The sequence below is a fragment of the Bombina bombina genome, chromosome 2 (assembly GCF_027579735.1).
Source record: "Bombina bombina isolate aBomBom1 chromosome 2, aBomBom1.pri, whole genome shotgun sequence".
Classification (NCBI taxonomy): Eukaryota; Metazoa; Chordata; class Amphibia; order Anura; family Bombinatoridae; genus Bombina; species Bombina bombina.
In genome coordinates this window covers 1412681715-1412697963 of record NC_069500.1, presented here as the reverse complement: position 1 = coordinate 1412697963, position 16249 = coordinate 1412681715, and the positions used below count along the sequence as shown (strand labels likewise).

At 33.3% G+C, this 16249-nt stretch overlaps 1 protein-coding gene across 1 annotated transcript in view; it reads left to right on the top strand.

Annotated features, from left to right (window-relative positions):
* SFXN5 (sideroflexin 5) overlaps positions 1 to 16249 on the top strand; it is a 923442-nt gene that overhangs the window by 202228 nt on the left and 704965 nt on the right. Inside the window, exon 4 of the mRNA XM_053704357.1 lies at positions 13565 to 13591. Within this exon, the coding sequence (XP_053560332.1) occupies positions 13565 to 13591 (27 nt within the window). The remainder of the gene's footprint in view (positions 1 to 13564; positions 13592 to 16249) is intronic.

Below are 16249 nucleotides of genomic sequence, written 5' to 3'. Positions count from 1 at the left end.
ATATGCTCCTTGTTAGTATGTTATATGCTCCTTATTAGTAAGTTATATGCTCCTTGTTAGTATGTTATATGCTCCTTGTTAGTATGTTATATGCTCCTTGTTAGTATGTTATAAGCTCCTTGTTAGTATGTTATATGCTCCTTGTTAGTATGTTATATGCTCCTTGATAGTATGTTATATGCTCCTTGTTAGTATGTTATATGCTCCTTGTTAGTAAGTTATATGCTCCTTGTTAGTATGTTATATACTCCGTATTAGTAAGTTAAATGCTCCTTGTTAGTATGTTATATGCTCCTTGTTAGTATGTTATATGCTCCTTGTTAGTATGTTATAAGCTCCTTGTTAGTATGTTATATGCTCCTTGTTAGTATGTCATATGCTCCTTGTTAGTATGTTATATGCTCCTTGTTAGTATGTTATATGCTCCTTGATAGTATGTTATATGCTCCTTGTTAGTATGTTATATGCTCCTTGTTAGTATGTTATATGCTCCTTGTTAGTAAGTTATATGCTCCTTGTTAGTATGTTATATGCTCCTTATTAGTAAGTTATATGCTCCTTGTTAGTATGTTATATACTCCTTATTAGTAAGTTATATGCTCCTTGTTAGTATGTTATATGCTCCTTATTAGTAAGTTATTTGCTCCTTGTTAGTATGTTATATGGTCCTTATTAGTAAGTTATTTGCTCCTTGTTAGTATGTTATATGGTCCTTATTAGTAAGTTATTTGCTCCTTGTTAGTATGTTATATGGTCCTTATTAGTAACTTATATGCTCCTTGTTAGTATGTTATATGGTCCTTATCAGTAAGTTATATGCTCCTTGTTAGCATGTTATATGCTCCTTGTTGGTATGTTATATGGTCCTTATTAGTAAGTTATATGCTCCTTGTTAGTATGTTATATGGTCCTTATTAGTAAGTTATATGCTCCTTGTTAGTATGTTATATGCTCCTTGCTAGTATGTTATATGCTCCTTGTTAGTATCTTATATGCTCCTTGTTAGTATGTTATATGCTCCTTGTTAGTATGTTATATGCTCCTTGTTAGTATGTTATATGCTCCTTGTTGGCATGTTATATGCTCCTTGTTAGTATGTTATATGTTCCTTGTTAGTATGTTATATGCTCCTTGTTAGTATGTTACATGCTCCTTGTTAGTATTTTATATCCTTGTTAGTATGTTATATGCTCCTTGTTAGTATGTTATATGCTCCTTGTTAGTAAGTCATATGCTACTTTTTAGTATGTTATATGCTCCTTGTTAGTATGTTATATGCTCCTTGTTAGTATGTTATATGCTCCTTGTTAGTATTTTATATCCTTGTTAGTATGTTATATCCTTGTTAGTATGTTATATGCTCCTTGTTAGTATTTTATATCCTTGTTAGTATGTTATAAGCTCCTTGTTAGTATGTTATATGCTCCTTGTTAGTATGTTATATGCTCCTTGATAGTATGTTATATGCTCCTTGTTAGTATGTTATATGCTCCTTGTTAGTAAGTTATATGCTCCTTGTTAGTATGTTATATACTCCGTATTAGTAAGTTATATGCTCCTTGTTAGTATGTTATATGCTCCTTGTTAGTATGTTATATGCTCCTTGTTAGTATGTTATAAGCTCCTTGTTAGTATGTTATATGCTCCTTGTTAGTATGTCATATGCTCCTTGTTAGTATGTTATATGCTCCTTGTTAGTATGTTATATGCTCCTTGTTAGTAAGTTATATGCTCCTTGTTAGTATGTTATATGCTCCTTATTAGTAAGTTATATGCTCCTTCTTAGTATGTTATATACTCCTTATTAGTAAGTTATATGCTCCTTGTTAGTATGTTATATGGTCCTTATTAGTAACTTATATGCTTCTTGTTAGTATGTTATATGGTCCTTATTAGTAAGTTATATGCTCCTTGTTAGTATGTTATATGGTCCTTATCAGTAAGTTATATGCTCCTTGTTAGTATGTTATATGCTCCTTGTTGGTATGTTATATGGTCCTTATTAGTAAGTTATATGCTCCTTGTTAGTATGTTATATGGTCCTTATTAGTAAGTTATATGCTCCTTGTTAGTATGTTATATGCTCCTTGCTAGTATGTTATATGCTCCTTGTTAGTATCTTATATGCTCCTTGTTAGTATGTTATATGCTCCTTGTTAGTATGTTATATGCTCCTTGTTAGTATGTTATATGCTCCTTGTTGGCATGTTATATGCTCCTTGTTAGTATGTTATATGTTCCTTGTTAGTATGTTATATGCTCCTTGTTAGTATGTTACATGCTCCTTGTTAGTATGTTATATGCTCCTTGTTAGTATGTTATATGCTCCTTGTTAGTAAGTCATATGCTCCTTTTTAGTATGTTATATGCTCCTTGTTAGTATGTTATATGCTCCTTGTTAGTATGTTATATGCTCTTTGTTAGTATGTTATATGCTCCTTGTTAGTATTTTATATCCTTGTTAGTATGTTATATCCTTGTTAGTATGTTATATGCTCCTTGTTAGTATTTTATATCCTTGTTAGTATGTTATATTCTCTTTGTTAGTATGTTATATGCTCCTTGTTATTATGTTATATGCTCCTTGTTAGTATGTTATATGCTCTTTATTATTATGTTATATGCTCCTTGTTAGTATGTCACATGCTCCTTGTTAGTATGTTATATGCTCCTTGTTAGTATGTTATATGCTCCTTGTTATTATGTTATATGCTCCTTGTTAGTATGTTATATGCTCCTTGTTATTATGTTATATGCTCCTTGTTAGTATGTTACATGCTACTTGTTAGTATGTTATATGCTCCTTGTTAGTATGTTATATGCTCCTTGTTAGTATGTCATATGCTTCTTGATAGTATGTTATATGCTCCTTGTTATTATGTTATATGCTCCTTGTTAGTATGTTATATTCTCCTTGTTAGTATGTTATATGCTCCTTGTTAGTATGTTATATGCTCCTTGATAGTATGTTATATGCTCCTTGTTAGTATGTTATATGCTCCTTGTTAGTATGTTTGTTATATGCTCCTTGTTAGTATGTTATATGCTCCTTGTTAGTAAGTTATATGCTCCTTGTTAGTAAGTTATATACTCCGTATTAGTAAGTTATATGCTCCTTGTTAGTATGTTATATGCTCCTTATTAGTAAGTTATATGCTCCTTGTTAGTATGTTATATACTCCTTATTAGTAAGTTATTATGCTCCTTGTTAGTATGTTATATGGTCCTTATTAGTAAGTTATATGCTCCTTGTTAGTATGTTATATGGTCCTTATTAGTAACTTATATGCTCCTTGTTAGTATGTTATATGGTCCTTATTAGTAAGTTATATGCTCCTTGTTAGTATGTTATATGCTCCTTGTTGGTATGTTATATGGTCCTTATTAGTAAGTTATATGCTCCTTTTTAGTATGTTATATGCTCCTTATTAGTAAGTTATATGCTCCTTGTTAGTATGTTATATGGTCCTTAATAGTAAGTTATATGCTCCTTGTTAGTATGTTATATGCTCCTTGTTGGTATGTTATATGCTCCTTGTTAGTATCTTATATGCTCCTTGTTAGTATGTTATATGCTCCTTGTTAGTATGTTATATGCTCCTTGTTGGTATGTTATATGCTCCTTGTTAGTATGTTATATGTTCCTTGTTAGTATTTTTTATGCTCCTTGTTAGTATGTTACATGCTCCTTGTTAGTATTTTATATCCTTGTTAGTATGTTATATGCTCCTTGTTAGTATTTTATATCCTTGTTAGTATGTTATATGCTCCTTGTTAGTATTTTATATCCTTGTTAGTATGTTATATGCTCTTTGTTAGTATGTTATATGCTCCTTGTTATTATGTTATATGCTCCTTGTTAGTATTTTATATCCTTGTTAGTATGTTATATGCTCCTTGTTAGTATGTTATATGCTCCTTGTTAGTAAGTTATATGCTCCTTTTTAGTATGTTATATGCTCCTTGTTAGTATGTTATATGCTCCTTGTTAGTATTTTATAACCTTGTTAGTATGTTATTTGCTCCTTGTTAGTATTTTATATCCTTGTTAGTATGTTATATGCTCCTTGTTAGTATTTTATATCCTTGTTAGTATGTTATATGCTCTTTGTTAGTATGTTATATGCTCCTTGTTATTATGTTATATGCTCCTTCTTAGTATGTTATATGCTCCTTATTATTATGTTATATGCTCCTTGTTAGTATGTCACATGCTCCTTGTTAGTATGTTATATGCTCCTTGTTAGTATGTTATATGCTCCTTGTTATTATGTTATATGCTCCTTGTTAGTATGTTATATGCTCCTTGTTATTATGTTATATGCTCCTTGTTATTATGTTATATGCTACTTGTTAGTATGTTATATGCTCCTTGTTAGTATGTTATATGCTTCTTGTTAGTATGTTATATGCTCCTTGTTAGTATGTCATATGCTTCTTTATAGTATGTTATATGCTCCTTGTTATTATGTTATATGCTCCTTCTTAGTATGTTATATTCTCCTTGTTAGTAAGTTATATGCTCCTTGTTAGTATTTTATATGCTCCTTGTTAGTATGTTATATGCTCCTTGTTATTATGTTATATGCTTCTTGATAGTATGTTATATGCTCCTTGTTAGTATGTTATATTTTCCTTGTTTGTATGTTATATGCTCCTTGTTAGTATGTTATATGCTCCTTGTTAGTATGTTATATGCTCTTTGTTAGTATGTTATATGTTCCTTGTTAGTATGTTATATGCTCTTTGTTAGTATGTTATATGCTCCTTGTTAGTATGTTATATGTTCCTTGTTAGTATGTTATATGCTCCTTGTTAGTATGTTATATGCTCCTTGTTAATGTTATATGCTCCTTGTAAGTATATTATGTGCTCCTTTTTAGTATGTTATATGCTCCTTTTTAGTATGTTATATGCTCCTTGTTAGTATGTTATATGGTCCTTGTTAGTATGTTACATGCTCCTTGTTAGTATGTTATATGCTCCTTGTTAGTATGTTGCATGCTCCTTGTTAGTATGTTATATGTTCCTTGTTAGTATGTTATATGCTCCTTGTTAGTATGTTATATGCTCCTTGTTAGTATGTTATATGCTTCTTGTTAGTATGTTATATGCTCCTTGTTAGTATGTTATATGCTTCTTGTTAGTATGTTATATGCTCCTTGTTAGTATGTTATATGCTTCTTGTTAGTATGTTATATGCTCAGTGTTAGTATTTTATATCCTTGTTAGTATGTTATATGCTCCTTGTTAGTATGTTATATGCTCCTTGTTAGTATGTTATATGCTCCTTGTTAGTATGTTACTTGCTTCTTGTTAGTATGTTACATGCTCCTTGTTAGTATGTTATATGCTCCTTGTTATTTTGTTATATGCTCCTTGTTAGTATGTTATATGCTCCTTGTTAGTATGTTATATGCTTCTTGTTAGTATGTTATATGTTCCTTGTTAGTATGTTATATGCTCCTTGTTAGTATGTTATATGCTCCTTGTTAGTATGTTATATGTTCCTTGTTAGTATGTTATATGCTCCTTGTAAGTATGTTATATGCTCCTTTTTAGTATGTTATATGCTCCTTTTTAGTTTGTTATATGCTCCTTGTTAGTATGTTATATGCTCCTTGTTAGTATGTTACATGCTCCTTGTTAGTATGTTATATGCTCCTTGTTAGTATGTTACATGCTCCTTGTTAGTATGTTATATGCTCCTTGTTAGTATGTTACATGCTCCTTGTTAGTACAGGGAGTGCAGAATTATTAGGCAAATGAGTATTTTGACCACATCATCCTCTTTATGCATGTTGTCTTACTCCAAGCTGTATAGGCTCGAAAGCCTACTACCAATTAAGCATATTAGGTGATGTGCATCTCTGTAATGAGAAGGGGTGTGGTCTAATGACATCAACACCCTATATCAGGTGTGCATAATTATTAGGCAACTTCCTTTCCTTTGGCAAAATGGGTCAAAAGAAGGACTTGACAGGCTCAGAAAAGTAAAAAATAGTGAGATATCTTGCAGAGGGATGCAGCACTCTTAAAATTGCAAAGCTTCTGAAGCGTGATCATCGAACAATCAAGCGTTTCATTCAAAATAGTCAACAGGGTCGCAAGATGCGTGTAGAAAAACCAAGGCGCAAAATAACTGCCCATGAACTGAGAAAAGTCAAGCGTGCAGCTGCCAAGATGCCACTTGCCACCAGTTTGGCCATATTTCAGAGCTGCAACATCACTGGAGTGCCCAAAAGCACAAGGTGTGCAATACTCAGAGACATGGCCAAGGTAAGAAAGGCTGAAAGACGACCACCACTGAACAAGACACACAAGCTGAAATGTCAAGACTGGGCCAAGAAATATCTCAAGACTGATTTTTCTAAGGTTTTATGGACTGATGAAATGAGAGTGAGTCTTGATGGGCCAGATGGATGGGCCCGTGGCTGGATTGGTAAAGGGCAGAGAGCTCCAGTCCGACTCAGACGCCAGCAAGGTGGAGGTGGAGTACTGGTTTGGGCTGGTATCATCAAAGATGAGCTTGTGGGGCCTTTTCGGGTTGAGGATGGAGTCAAGCTCAACTCCCAGTCCTACTGCCAGTTTCTGGAAGACACCTTCTTCAAGCAGTGGTACAGGAAGAAGTCTGCATCCTTCAAGAAAAACATGATTTTCATGCAGGACAATGCTCCATCACACGCGTCCAAGTACTCCACAGCATGGCTGGCAAGAAAGGGTATAAAAGAAGAAAATCTAATGACATGGCCTCCTTGTTCACCTGATCTGAACCCCATTGAGTACCTTTTGTCCATCATCAAATGTGAGATTTACAAGGAGGGAAAACAGTACACCTCTCTGAACAGTGTCTGGGAGGCTGTGGTTGCTGCTGCACGCAATGTTGATGGTGAACAGATCACAACACTGACAGAATCCATGGATGGCAGGCTTTTGAGTGTCCTTGCAAAGAAAGGTGGCTATATTGGTCACTGATTTGTTTTTGTTTTGTTTTTGAATGTCAGAAATGTATATTTGTGAATGTTGAGATGTTATATTGGTTTCACTGGTAAAAATAAATAATTGAAATGGGTATATATTTGTTTTTTGTTAAGTTGCCTAATAATTATGCACAGTAATAGTCACCTGCACACACAGATATCCCCCTAAAATAGCTAAAACTAAAAACAAACTAAAAACTACTTCCAAAACTATTCAGCTTTGATATTAATGAGTTTTTTGGGTTCATTGAGAACATGGTTGTTGTTCAATAATAAAATGAATCCTCAAAAATACAACTTGCCTAATAATTCTGAACTCCCTGTATGTTATATGTTCCTTGTTAGTATGTTATATGCTCCTTGTTAGTATGTTATATGCTCGTTGTTAGTATGTTATATGCTTCTTGTTAGTATGTTATATGCTCCTTGTTAGTATGTTATATGCTTTTTGTTAGTATGTTATATGCTCAGTGTTAGTATTTTATATCCTTGTTAGTATGTTATATGCTCCTTGTTAGTATGTTATATGCTCCTTGTTAGTATGTTATATGCTTCTTGTTAGTATGCTACATGCTCCTTGTTAGTATGTTATATGCTCCTTGTTAGTATGTGACATGCTCCTTGTTAGTATGTTATATGCTCCCTGTTAGTATGTTATATCCTTCTTGTTAGTATGTTACATGCTCCTTGTTAGTATGTTATATGCTCCTTGTTAGTATGTTATATGCTCCTTGTTAGTATGTTACATGCTCCTTGTTAGTATGTTATATGCTCCTTGTTAGTATGTTATATCCTTCTTGTTAGTATGTTACATGCTCCTTGTTAGTATGTTATATGCTCCTTGTTAGTATGTTACATGCTCATTGTTATTATGTTATATGCTCCTTGTTAGTATGTTACATGCTCCTTGTTAGTATGTTATATGCTCCTTGTTAGTATTTTACATGCTCCTTGTTAGTATGTTATATGCTCCTTTTTAGTATGTTATATGTTCCTTGTTATTATGTTATATGCTCCTTGTTAGTATTTTATATCCTTGTTAGTATGTTATATGCTCCTTGTTAGTATGTTATATGCTTCTTGTTAGTATGTTACATGCTCCTTGTTAGTATGTTATATGCTCCTTGTTAGTATGTTACATGCTCCTTGTTATTATGTTATATGCTCCTTGTTAGTATGTTATATGCTCCTTGTTAGTATGTTATATGCTTCTTGTTAGTATGTTATATGCTCCTTGTTAGTATGTTATAAGTTCCTTGTTAGTATGTTATATGCTCCTTGTTAGTATGTTATATGCTCCTTGTTAGTATATTATATGCTCCTTGTTAGTATGTTACATGCTCCTTGTTAGTATGTAATATGCTCCTTGTTAGTATGTTATATGTTCCTTGTTAGTATGTTATATGCTCCTTGTTAGTATGTTACATGCTCCTTGTTAGTATGTTATATGCTCCTTGTTGGTATGTTATATGTTCTTGTTAGTATGTTATATGCTCCTTGTTAGTATGTTATATGCTCCTTGTTAGTATGTTATATGCTCCTTGTTAGTATTTTATATCCTTGTTAGTATGTTATATGCTTCTTGTTAGTATGTCACATGCTCCTTGTTAGTATGTTATATGCTCCTTGTTAGTATGTTATATGCTCGTTGTTAGTATGTTATATGCTTCTTGTTAGTATGTTATATGCTCCTTGTTAGTATGTTATATGCTTTTTGTTAGTATGTTATATGCTCAGTGTTAGTATTTTATATCCTTGTTAGTATGTTATATGCTCCTTGTTAGTATGTTATATGCTCCTTGTTAGTATGTTATATGCTTCTTGTTAGTATGCTACATGCTCCTTGTTAGTATGTTATATGCTCCTTGTTAGTATGTGACATGCTCCTTGTTAGTATGTTATATGCTCCCTGTTAGTATGTTATATCCTTCTTGTTAGTATGTTACATGCTCCTTGTTAGTATGTTATATGCTCCTTGTTAGTATGTTATATGCTCCTTGTTAGTATGTTACATGCTCCTTGTTAGTATGTTATATGCTCCTTGTTAGTATGTTATATCCTTCTTGTTAGTATGTTACATGCTCCTTGTTAGTATGTTATATGCTCCTTGTTAGTATGTTACATGCTCATTGTTATTATGTTATATGCTCCTTGTTAGTATGTTACATGCTCCTTGTTAGTATGTTATATGCTCCTTGTTAGTATTTTACATGCTCCTTGTTAGTATGTTATATGCTCCTTTTTAGTATGTTATATGTTCCTTGTTATTATGTTATATGCTCCTTGTTAGTATTTTATATCCTTGTTAGTATGTTATATGCTCCTTGTTAGTATGTTATATGCTTCTTGTTAGTATGTTACATGCTCCTTGTTAGTATGTTATATGCTCCTTGTTAGTATGTTACATGCTCCTTGTTATTATGTTATATGCTCCTTGTTAGTATGTTATATGCTCCTTGTTAGTATGTTATATGCTTCTTGTTAGTATGTTATATGCTCCTTGTTAGTATGTTATAAGTTCCTTGTTAGTATGTTATATGCTCCTTGTTAGTATGTTATATGCTCCTTGTTAGTATATTATATGCTCCTTGTTAGTATGTTACATGCTCCTTGTTAGTATGTAATATGCTCCTTGTTAGTATGTTATATGTTCCTTGTTAGTATGTTATATGCTCCTTGTTAGTATGTTACATGCTCCTTGTTAGTATGTTATATGCTCCTTGTTGGTATGTTATATGTTCTTGTTAGTATGTTATATGCTCCTTGTTAGTATGTTATATGCTCCTTGTTAGTATGTTATATGCTCCTTGTTAGTATTTTATATCCTTGTTAGTATGTTATATGCTTCTTGTTAGTATGTCACATGCTCCTTGTTAGTATGTTATATGCTCCTTGTTAGTATGTTATATGCTCCTTGTTAGTAAGTTATATGCTTCTTGTTAGTATGTTATATGCTCCTTGTTAGTATGTTACTTGCTCCTTGTTAGTATGTTATATGCTCCTTGTTAGTATGTTATATGCTCCTTGTTAGTATGTTATATGCTCCTTGTTAGTATGTTACTTGCTCCTTGTTAGTATGTTATATGCTCCTTGTTAGTATGTTATATGCTCCTTGTTAGTATGTTATATGCTCCTTGTTAGTATGTTACTTGCTCCTTGTTAGTATGTTATATGCTCCTTGTTAGTATGTTATATGCTCCTTGTTAGTATGTTATTTGCTCCTTGTTAGTATGTTATATTGTTCTTGTTAGTATGTTATATGCTCCTTGTTAGTATGTTATATGCTCCTTGTTAGTATGTTATATGCTCCTTGTTAGTATTTTATATCCTTGTTAGTATGTTATATGCTTCTTGTTAGTATGTCACATGCTCCTTGTTAGTATGTTATATGCTCCTTGTTAGTATGTTATATGCTCCTTGTTAGTAAGTTATATGCTTCTTGTTAGTATGTTATATGCTCCTTGTTAGTATGTTACTTGCTCCTTGTTAGTATGTTATATGCTCCTTGTTAGTATGTTATATGCTCCTTGTTAGTATGTTATATGCTCCTTGTTAGTATGTTATATGCTCCTTGTTAGTATGTTACTTGCTCCTTGTTAGTATGTTATATGCTCCTTGTTAGTATGTTATATGCTCCTTGTTAGTATGTTATTTGCTCCTTGTTAGTATGTTATATTGTTCTTGTTAGTATGTTATATGCTCCTTGTTAGTATGTTATATGCTCCTTGTTAGTATGTTACTTGCTCCTTGTTAGTATGCTATTTGCTCCTTGTTAGTATGTTATATGCTCCTTGTTAGTATGTCACATGCTCCTTGTTAGTATGTTATATGCTCCTTGTTAGTATGTCATATGCTCCTTGTTAGTATGTCACATGCTCCTTTGTTAGTATGTCACATGCTCCTTGTTAGTATGTTATATGCTCCTTGTTAGTATGTTATATGCTCCTTGTTAGTATGTCACATACTCCTTGTTAGTATGTCACATGCTCCTTGTTAGTATGTCACATGCTCCTTGTTAGTATGTCACATGCTCCTTGTTAGTATGTTATATGCTCCTTGTTAGTATGTTATATGCTCCTTGTTAGTATGTTATATGCTCCTTGTTAGTATGTCACATGCTCCTTGTTAGTATGTCATATGCTCCTTGTTAGTATGTTACATGCTTCTTGTTAGTATGTCACATGCTTCTTGTTAGTATGTTATATGCTCCTTGTTAGTATGTTATATGCTCCTTGTTGGTATGTTATATGCTCCTTGTTAGTATGTTACATGCTCCTTGTTAGTATGTTATATGCTCCTTGTTAGTATGTCACATACTCCTTGTTTGTATGTTATATGCTCCTTGTTAGTATGTCACATGCTCCTTGTTAGTATGTCATATGCTCCTTGTTAGTATGTTACATGCTCCTTGTTAGTATGTTATATGCTCCTTGTTAGTATGTTAAATGCTCCTTGTTAGTATGTTATATGCTCCTTGTTAGTATGTTAAATGCTCCTTGTTAGTATGTTATATGCTCCTTGTTAGTATGTCACATGCTCCTTGTTAGTATGTTATATGCTCCTTGTTAGTATGTTATATGCTCCTTGTTAGTATGTCACATGCTCCTTGTTAGTATGTTATATTCTCATTGTTAGTATGTCACATGTTCCTTGTTAGTATGTTATATTCTCCGTGTTAGTATGTCACATGCTCCTCGTTAGTATGTTATATGCTCCTTGTTAGTATGTTACATGCTCCTTGTTAGTATGTTATATGCTTCTTGTTAGTATGTTACATGCTCCTTGTTAGTATGTTATATGCTTCTTGTTAGTATGTTACATGCTCCTTGTTAGTATGTTATATGCTTCTTGTTAGTATGTTACATGCTCCTTGTTAGTATGTTATATGCTTCTTGTTAGTATGTTATATGCTCCTTGTTAGTATGTTACATGCTCCTTGTTAGTATGTTATATGCTCCTTGTTAGTATGTCATATGCTTCTTGTTAGTATGTTATATGCTTCTTGTTAGTATGTTATATGCTCCTTGTTAGTATGTTATATGCTCCTTGTTAGTAAGTTATATGCTTCTTGTTAGTATGTTATATGCTCCTTGTTAGTATGTTATATGCTTCTTGTTAGTATGTTATATGCTCCTTGTTAGTATGTTATATGCTCCTTGTTAGTATGTTATATGCTCCTTGTTAGTATGTTACATGCTCCTTGTTAGTATGTTACATGCTCCTTGTTAGTATGTTATATGCTTCTTGTTAGTATGTTACATGCCCCTTGTTAGTATGTTACATGCCCCTTGTTAGTATGTTATATGCTCCTTGTTAGTAAGTTATATGCTTCTTGTTAGTATATTACATGCTCCTTGTTAGTATGTTACATGCTCCTTGTTAGTATGTCACATGCTCCTTGTTAGTATGTAATTTGCTCCTTGTTAGTATGTCACATGCTCCTTGTTAGTATGTCACATGCTCCTTGTTAGTATGTTACATGCTCCTTGTTAGTATGTTATATGCTCCTTGTTAGTATGTCACATGCTCCTTGTTAGTATGTTATAAGCTCCTTGTTGGTATGTTATATGCTCCTTGATAGTATGTTATATGCTCCTTGTTAGTATGTTATATGCTCCTTGTTAGTAAGTTATATGCTCCTTGTTAGTATGTTATATGCTCCTTGTTAGTATGTTATATGCTCCTTGTTAGTATGTTACATGCTCCTTGTTAGTATGTTATATGCTCCTTGTTAGTATGTTATATGCTCCTTGTTAGTATGTCACATTCTCCTTGTTAGTATGTTATATGCTCCTTGTTAGTATGTCACATGCTCCTTGTTAGTATGTTATAAGCTCCTTGTTGGTATGTTATATGCTCCTTGTTGGTATGTTATATGCTCCTTGTTGGTATGTTATATGCTCCTTGATAGTATGTTATATGCTCCTTGTTAGTATGTTATATGCTCCTTGTTAGTATGTTACATGCTCCTTGTTGGTATGTTATATGCTCCTTGTTAGTATGTCACATGCTCCTTGTTAGTATGTTATATGCTCCTTGTTAGTATGTTATATGCTCCTTGTTAGTATGTTATATGCTCCTTGTTGGTATGTCACATGCTCCTTGTTAGTATGTTATATTCTCCTTGTTAGTATGTCACATGCTCCTTGTTAGTATGTTATATGCTCCTTGTTAGTATGTTATATGCTCCTTGTTATTATGTTATATGCTCCTTTTTAGTATGTTATATGCTCCTTGTTAGTATGTCATATGCTCCTTGTTAGTATGTTACATGTTCCTTGTTAGTATGTTATATGCTGCTTGTTAGTATGTTACATGCTCCTTGTTGGTATGTTATATGCTCCTTGTTAGTATGTTATATGCTCCTTGTTAGTATGTTATATGCTTCTTATTAGTATGTTATATGCTCCTTGTTAGTATGTTATATGCTCCTTGTTAATATGTTATATGCTCCTTGTTAGTATGTTATATTCTCCTTATTAGTATGTTATATGCTCCTTGTTAATATGTTATATGCTCCTTGTATGTCTTGACAGGTTCATCGTTCATCATTGTGTAATATTTTTCTTCTTCTTTATTTTCAGCTGTGGAGAGCTCAGAAGACTAAGCAGGTGAGTTATCCTGTGCGTTTGCATAATGTTATTGTGCTCATTCAGTAAACAGAAGTTACAGATGTGATTTATTAATACCATTTCAGTAATAAGCCACAAGAGATTTGGTATTTTATAAGAGTCTTAGTAGCTTAAGTGAATAGTTTTATTATTATTATTATCACTACAATAAGTACAACAATGACATAAAAATCTGATTTATCCCCAGCATAACACATTTAAATCGATCATATTAAATACCTTTTTATGAATAATACAAATAACCCCCGGCATTGATCACAGCCAATGCAGTATCTTATGGGGCTATACAGCCTGTGAACGCCCTCTGAGCCCTGCACAGTGTATTAATAGAGTATCTAACAGCTCCTGCGGTCTCCATAGGGTGTGTAAACGTTTTACTAGGATTCATATTTTAAAAAGGGAATTTTAAATGCATATAGAGATTTCTCTGTAGTATTTCACTGACAAAAAGTGATAAGTGTAGTTATATAGCATGTCATTAAATAAAGCAATATACTTATGTACATTTTTAACAAGAAAGATCTAACAAAAATAAAAAAAGTATAGCTGGGGGGAGGGGGGTAAAGCAGATAATATGTGGGCACACAAGAAAAAAGAAAAAGAATATTTTTACCCACAACTCTACCTACACCCCTATCAGTAAAAGAGGAAGGAGGCAGGTACACTGGTCCCAGGTAGAAATGGGAAAAGGAAAAGGGTTATTGTAGAAGAGCCCTCCATAAGCATCTCTGATGTATTCAATGACTGTCCCGTCGGCCATATTCATCCCAATAGAAACGAGGCATTTGAAATGTGGCCAATCTGTTTAGCTTCATAAAGAAATATTTGTCAAAAGCTCTGAGGTTCTAGCCTCACAGTTGATTAAATCAGGTTCTAAATTTTATCGACATGGTAACAGGGCTGGCAGACTTTTGGCGACCCTTGCTCAACGGAGATCAGCTAAAAAATACATTGCACATATAATTCACAAGGGCAAACGCTATTCCAATCCAAAAGATATTGCTGATTGTTTTGCTCGCTTCTTCTCAGAATTGGACTCTAAACAAGTGAGTGGCTCTGCAGCCACAAGCTCAGCATTTTGGAATTCTCTTAAAATTCCTAGACTCACTCAAGACCAAGTAGAGCTATTAAATTCACCTATCTTCGGAGAGGAGGTGAGCAACACTATCTCTTCTTTAGCCCTCAGTAAAACATCTGGCCCGGATGGACTCCCGATAAAATTTTATCGAATCTTACAGTCACGGCTCTCTCCCCATCTAGTTAGGCTCTTTGATGCGTATTTCAGTTCTAAGATCTCTGCCTCCAAAATATTCACCCCGGCTCATGTTACTCTCATCCCTAAATCAGGCAAAGACCCATCCCTCCCAGAATCATGCAACAAACGTTTAGATTCCAAATAAAGGTATAAAATACAGTGCTGGTGACTCTACGTTTGTTGCATTATATTTGGGGAAATAGCAGTTTTTTACCACTGTCACTCGAGCACTTGGACAGTAGCGGCAGTGCTGATATTCTATCACATTGAAGCTACCCTCCCAGAATCATATCGCCCAATCTCCCTCCTAAAATCGGACTATAAAATCTTCACAAAATTATTGGCAAATCGTTTAAAACCCATTTTACCCTCTCTGTTGCACTCGGATCAAACAAGTTTTGTTTTTAAACGCTCCTCAGTAGTTAAAGGGACACTGTACCCAAATTTTTTCTTTCGTGATTCAGATTGAGCATGTAATTTTAAGGAACTTTCTAATTTACTCCTATTTTCAAATTTTCTTCATTCTCTTGCTATCTTTATGTGAAAAAGAAGGCATATAAGCTTTTTTCTTGGTTCAGGACTCTGGGCAGCACTTTTTATTGGTGGATGAATGTATCCACCAATCAGCAAGGACAACCCAGGTTGTTCACCAAAAATCTAAACTTACATTCTTGCATTTCAAATAAAGATACCAAGAGAATAAAGAGAATTTGATAATAGGAGTAAATTAGAAAGTTGCTTCAAATTTCATGCTCTATCCGAATCATGAAAGAAAAAATTGGGTTCAGTGTCCCTTTAATGTCAGAAGAGTACTTTATATCATAAATTATTACTGGTCCCACAGGGTGAATGGCCCAGAGGATGCCAGATTGGAGGCCTTTCTGCAGTCCCTGGATGCAGAGAAGGCCTTCGATCAGGTGGAATGGGCTCATTTACTGACAGCTATGAAATATTTTAATTTCCAGGGCTCCTTTCTCAGTAAACACAGTGCAGATGCACGCATATATTTATCACTAAACAGAGATCGCACTAGTTACAAGCATTCTTATGCAAAAGAAACGATACAAAAGAAATAGTAGAAAAAAGAGAAAAAATATTATATATAATAAAATAAAATAATATAAGAGCCTCAAACCTAGCAGGTATACATAGACTCGCATTAGGAAATATAATCATTGCGTTACAACAGATACTGTCAGGGAAATTTAGTAATCTAGTATAAATTTGAATTTCATAGGCTATAGAAATTATCCCTTTGCTGTGAGCCGGTGAGGATAGATCAGGAGCACCTGCAGAAAATGGATTCAAAATATATATATATTAGAATAAGTATTGGATGGAGCATATATTCATTGTCATCAACCAGTATATGAAATACAAAA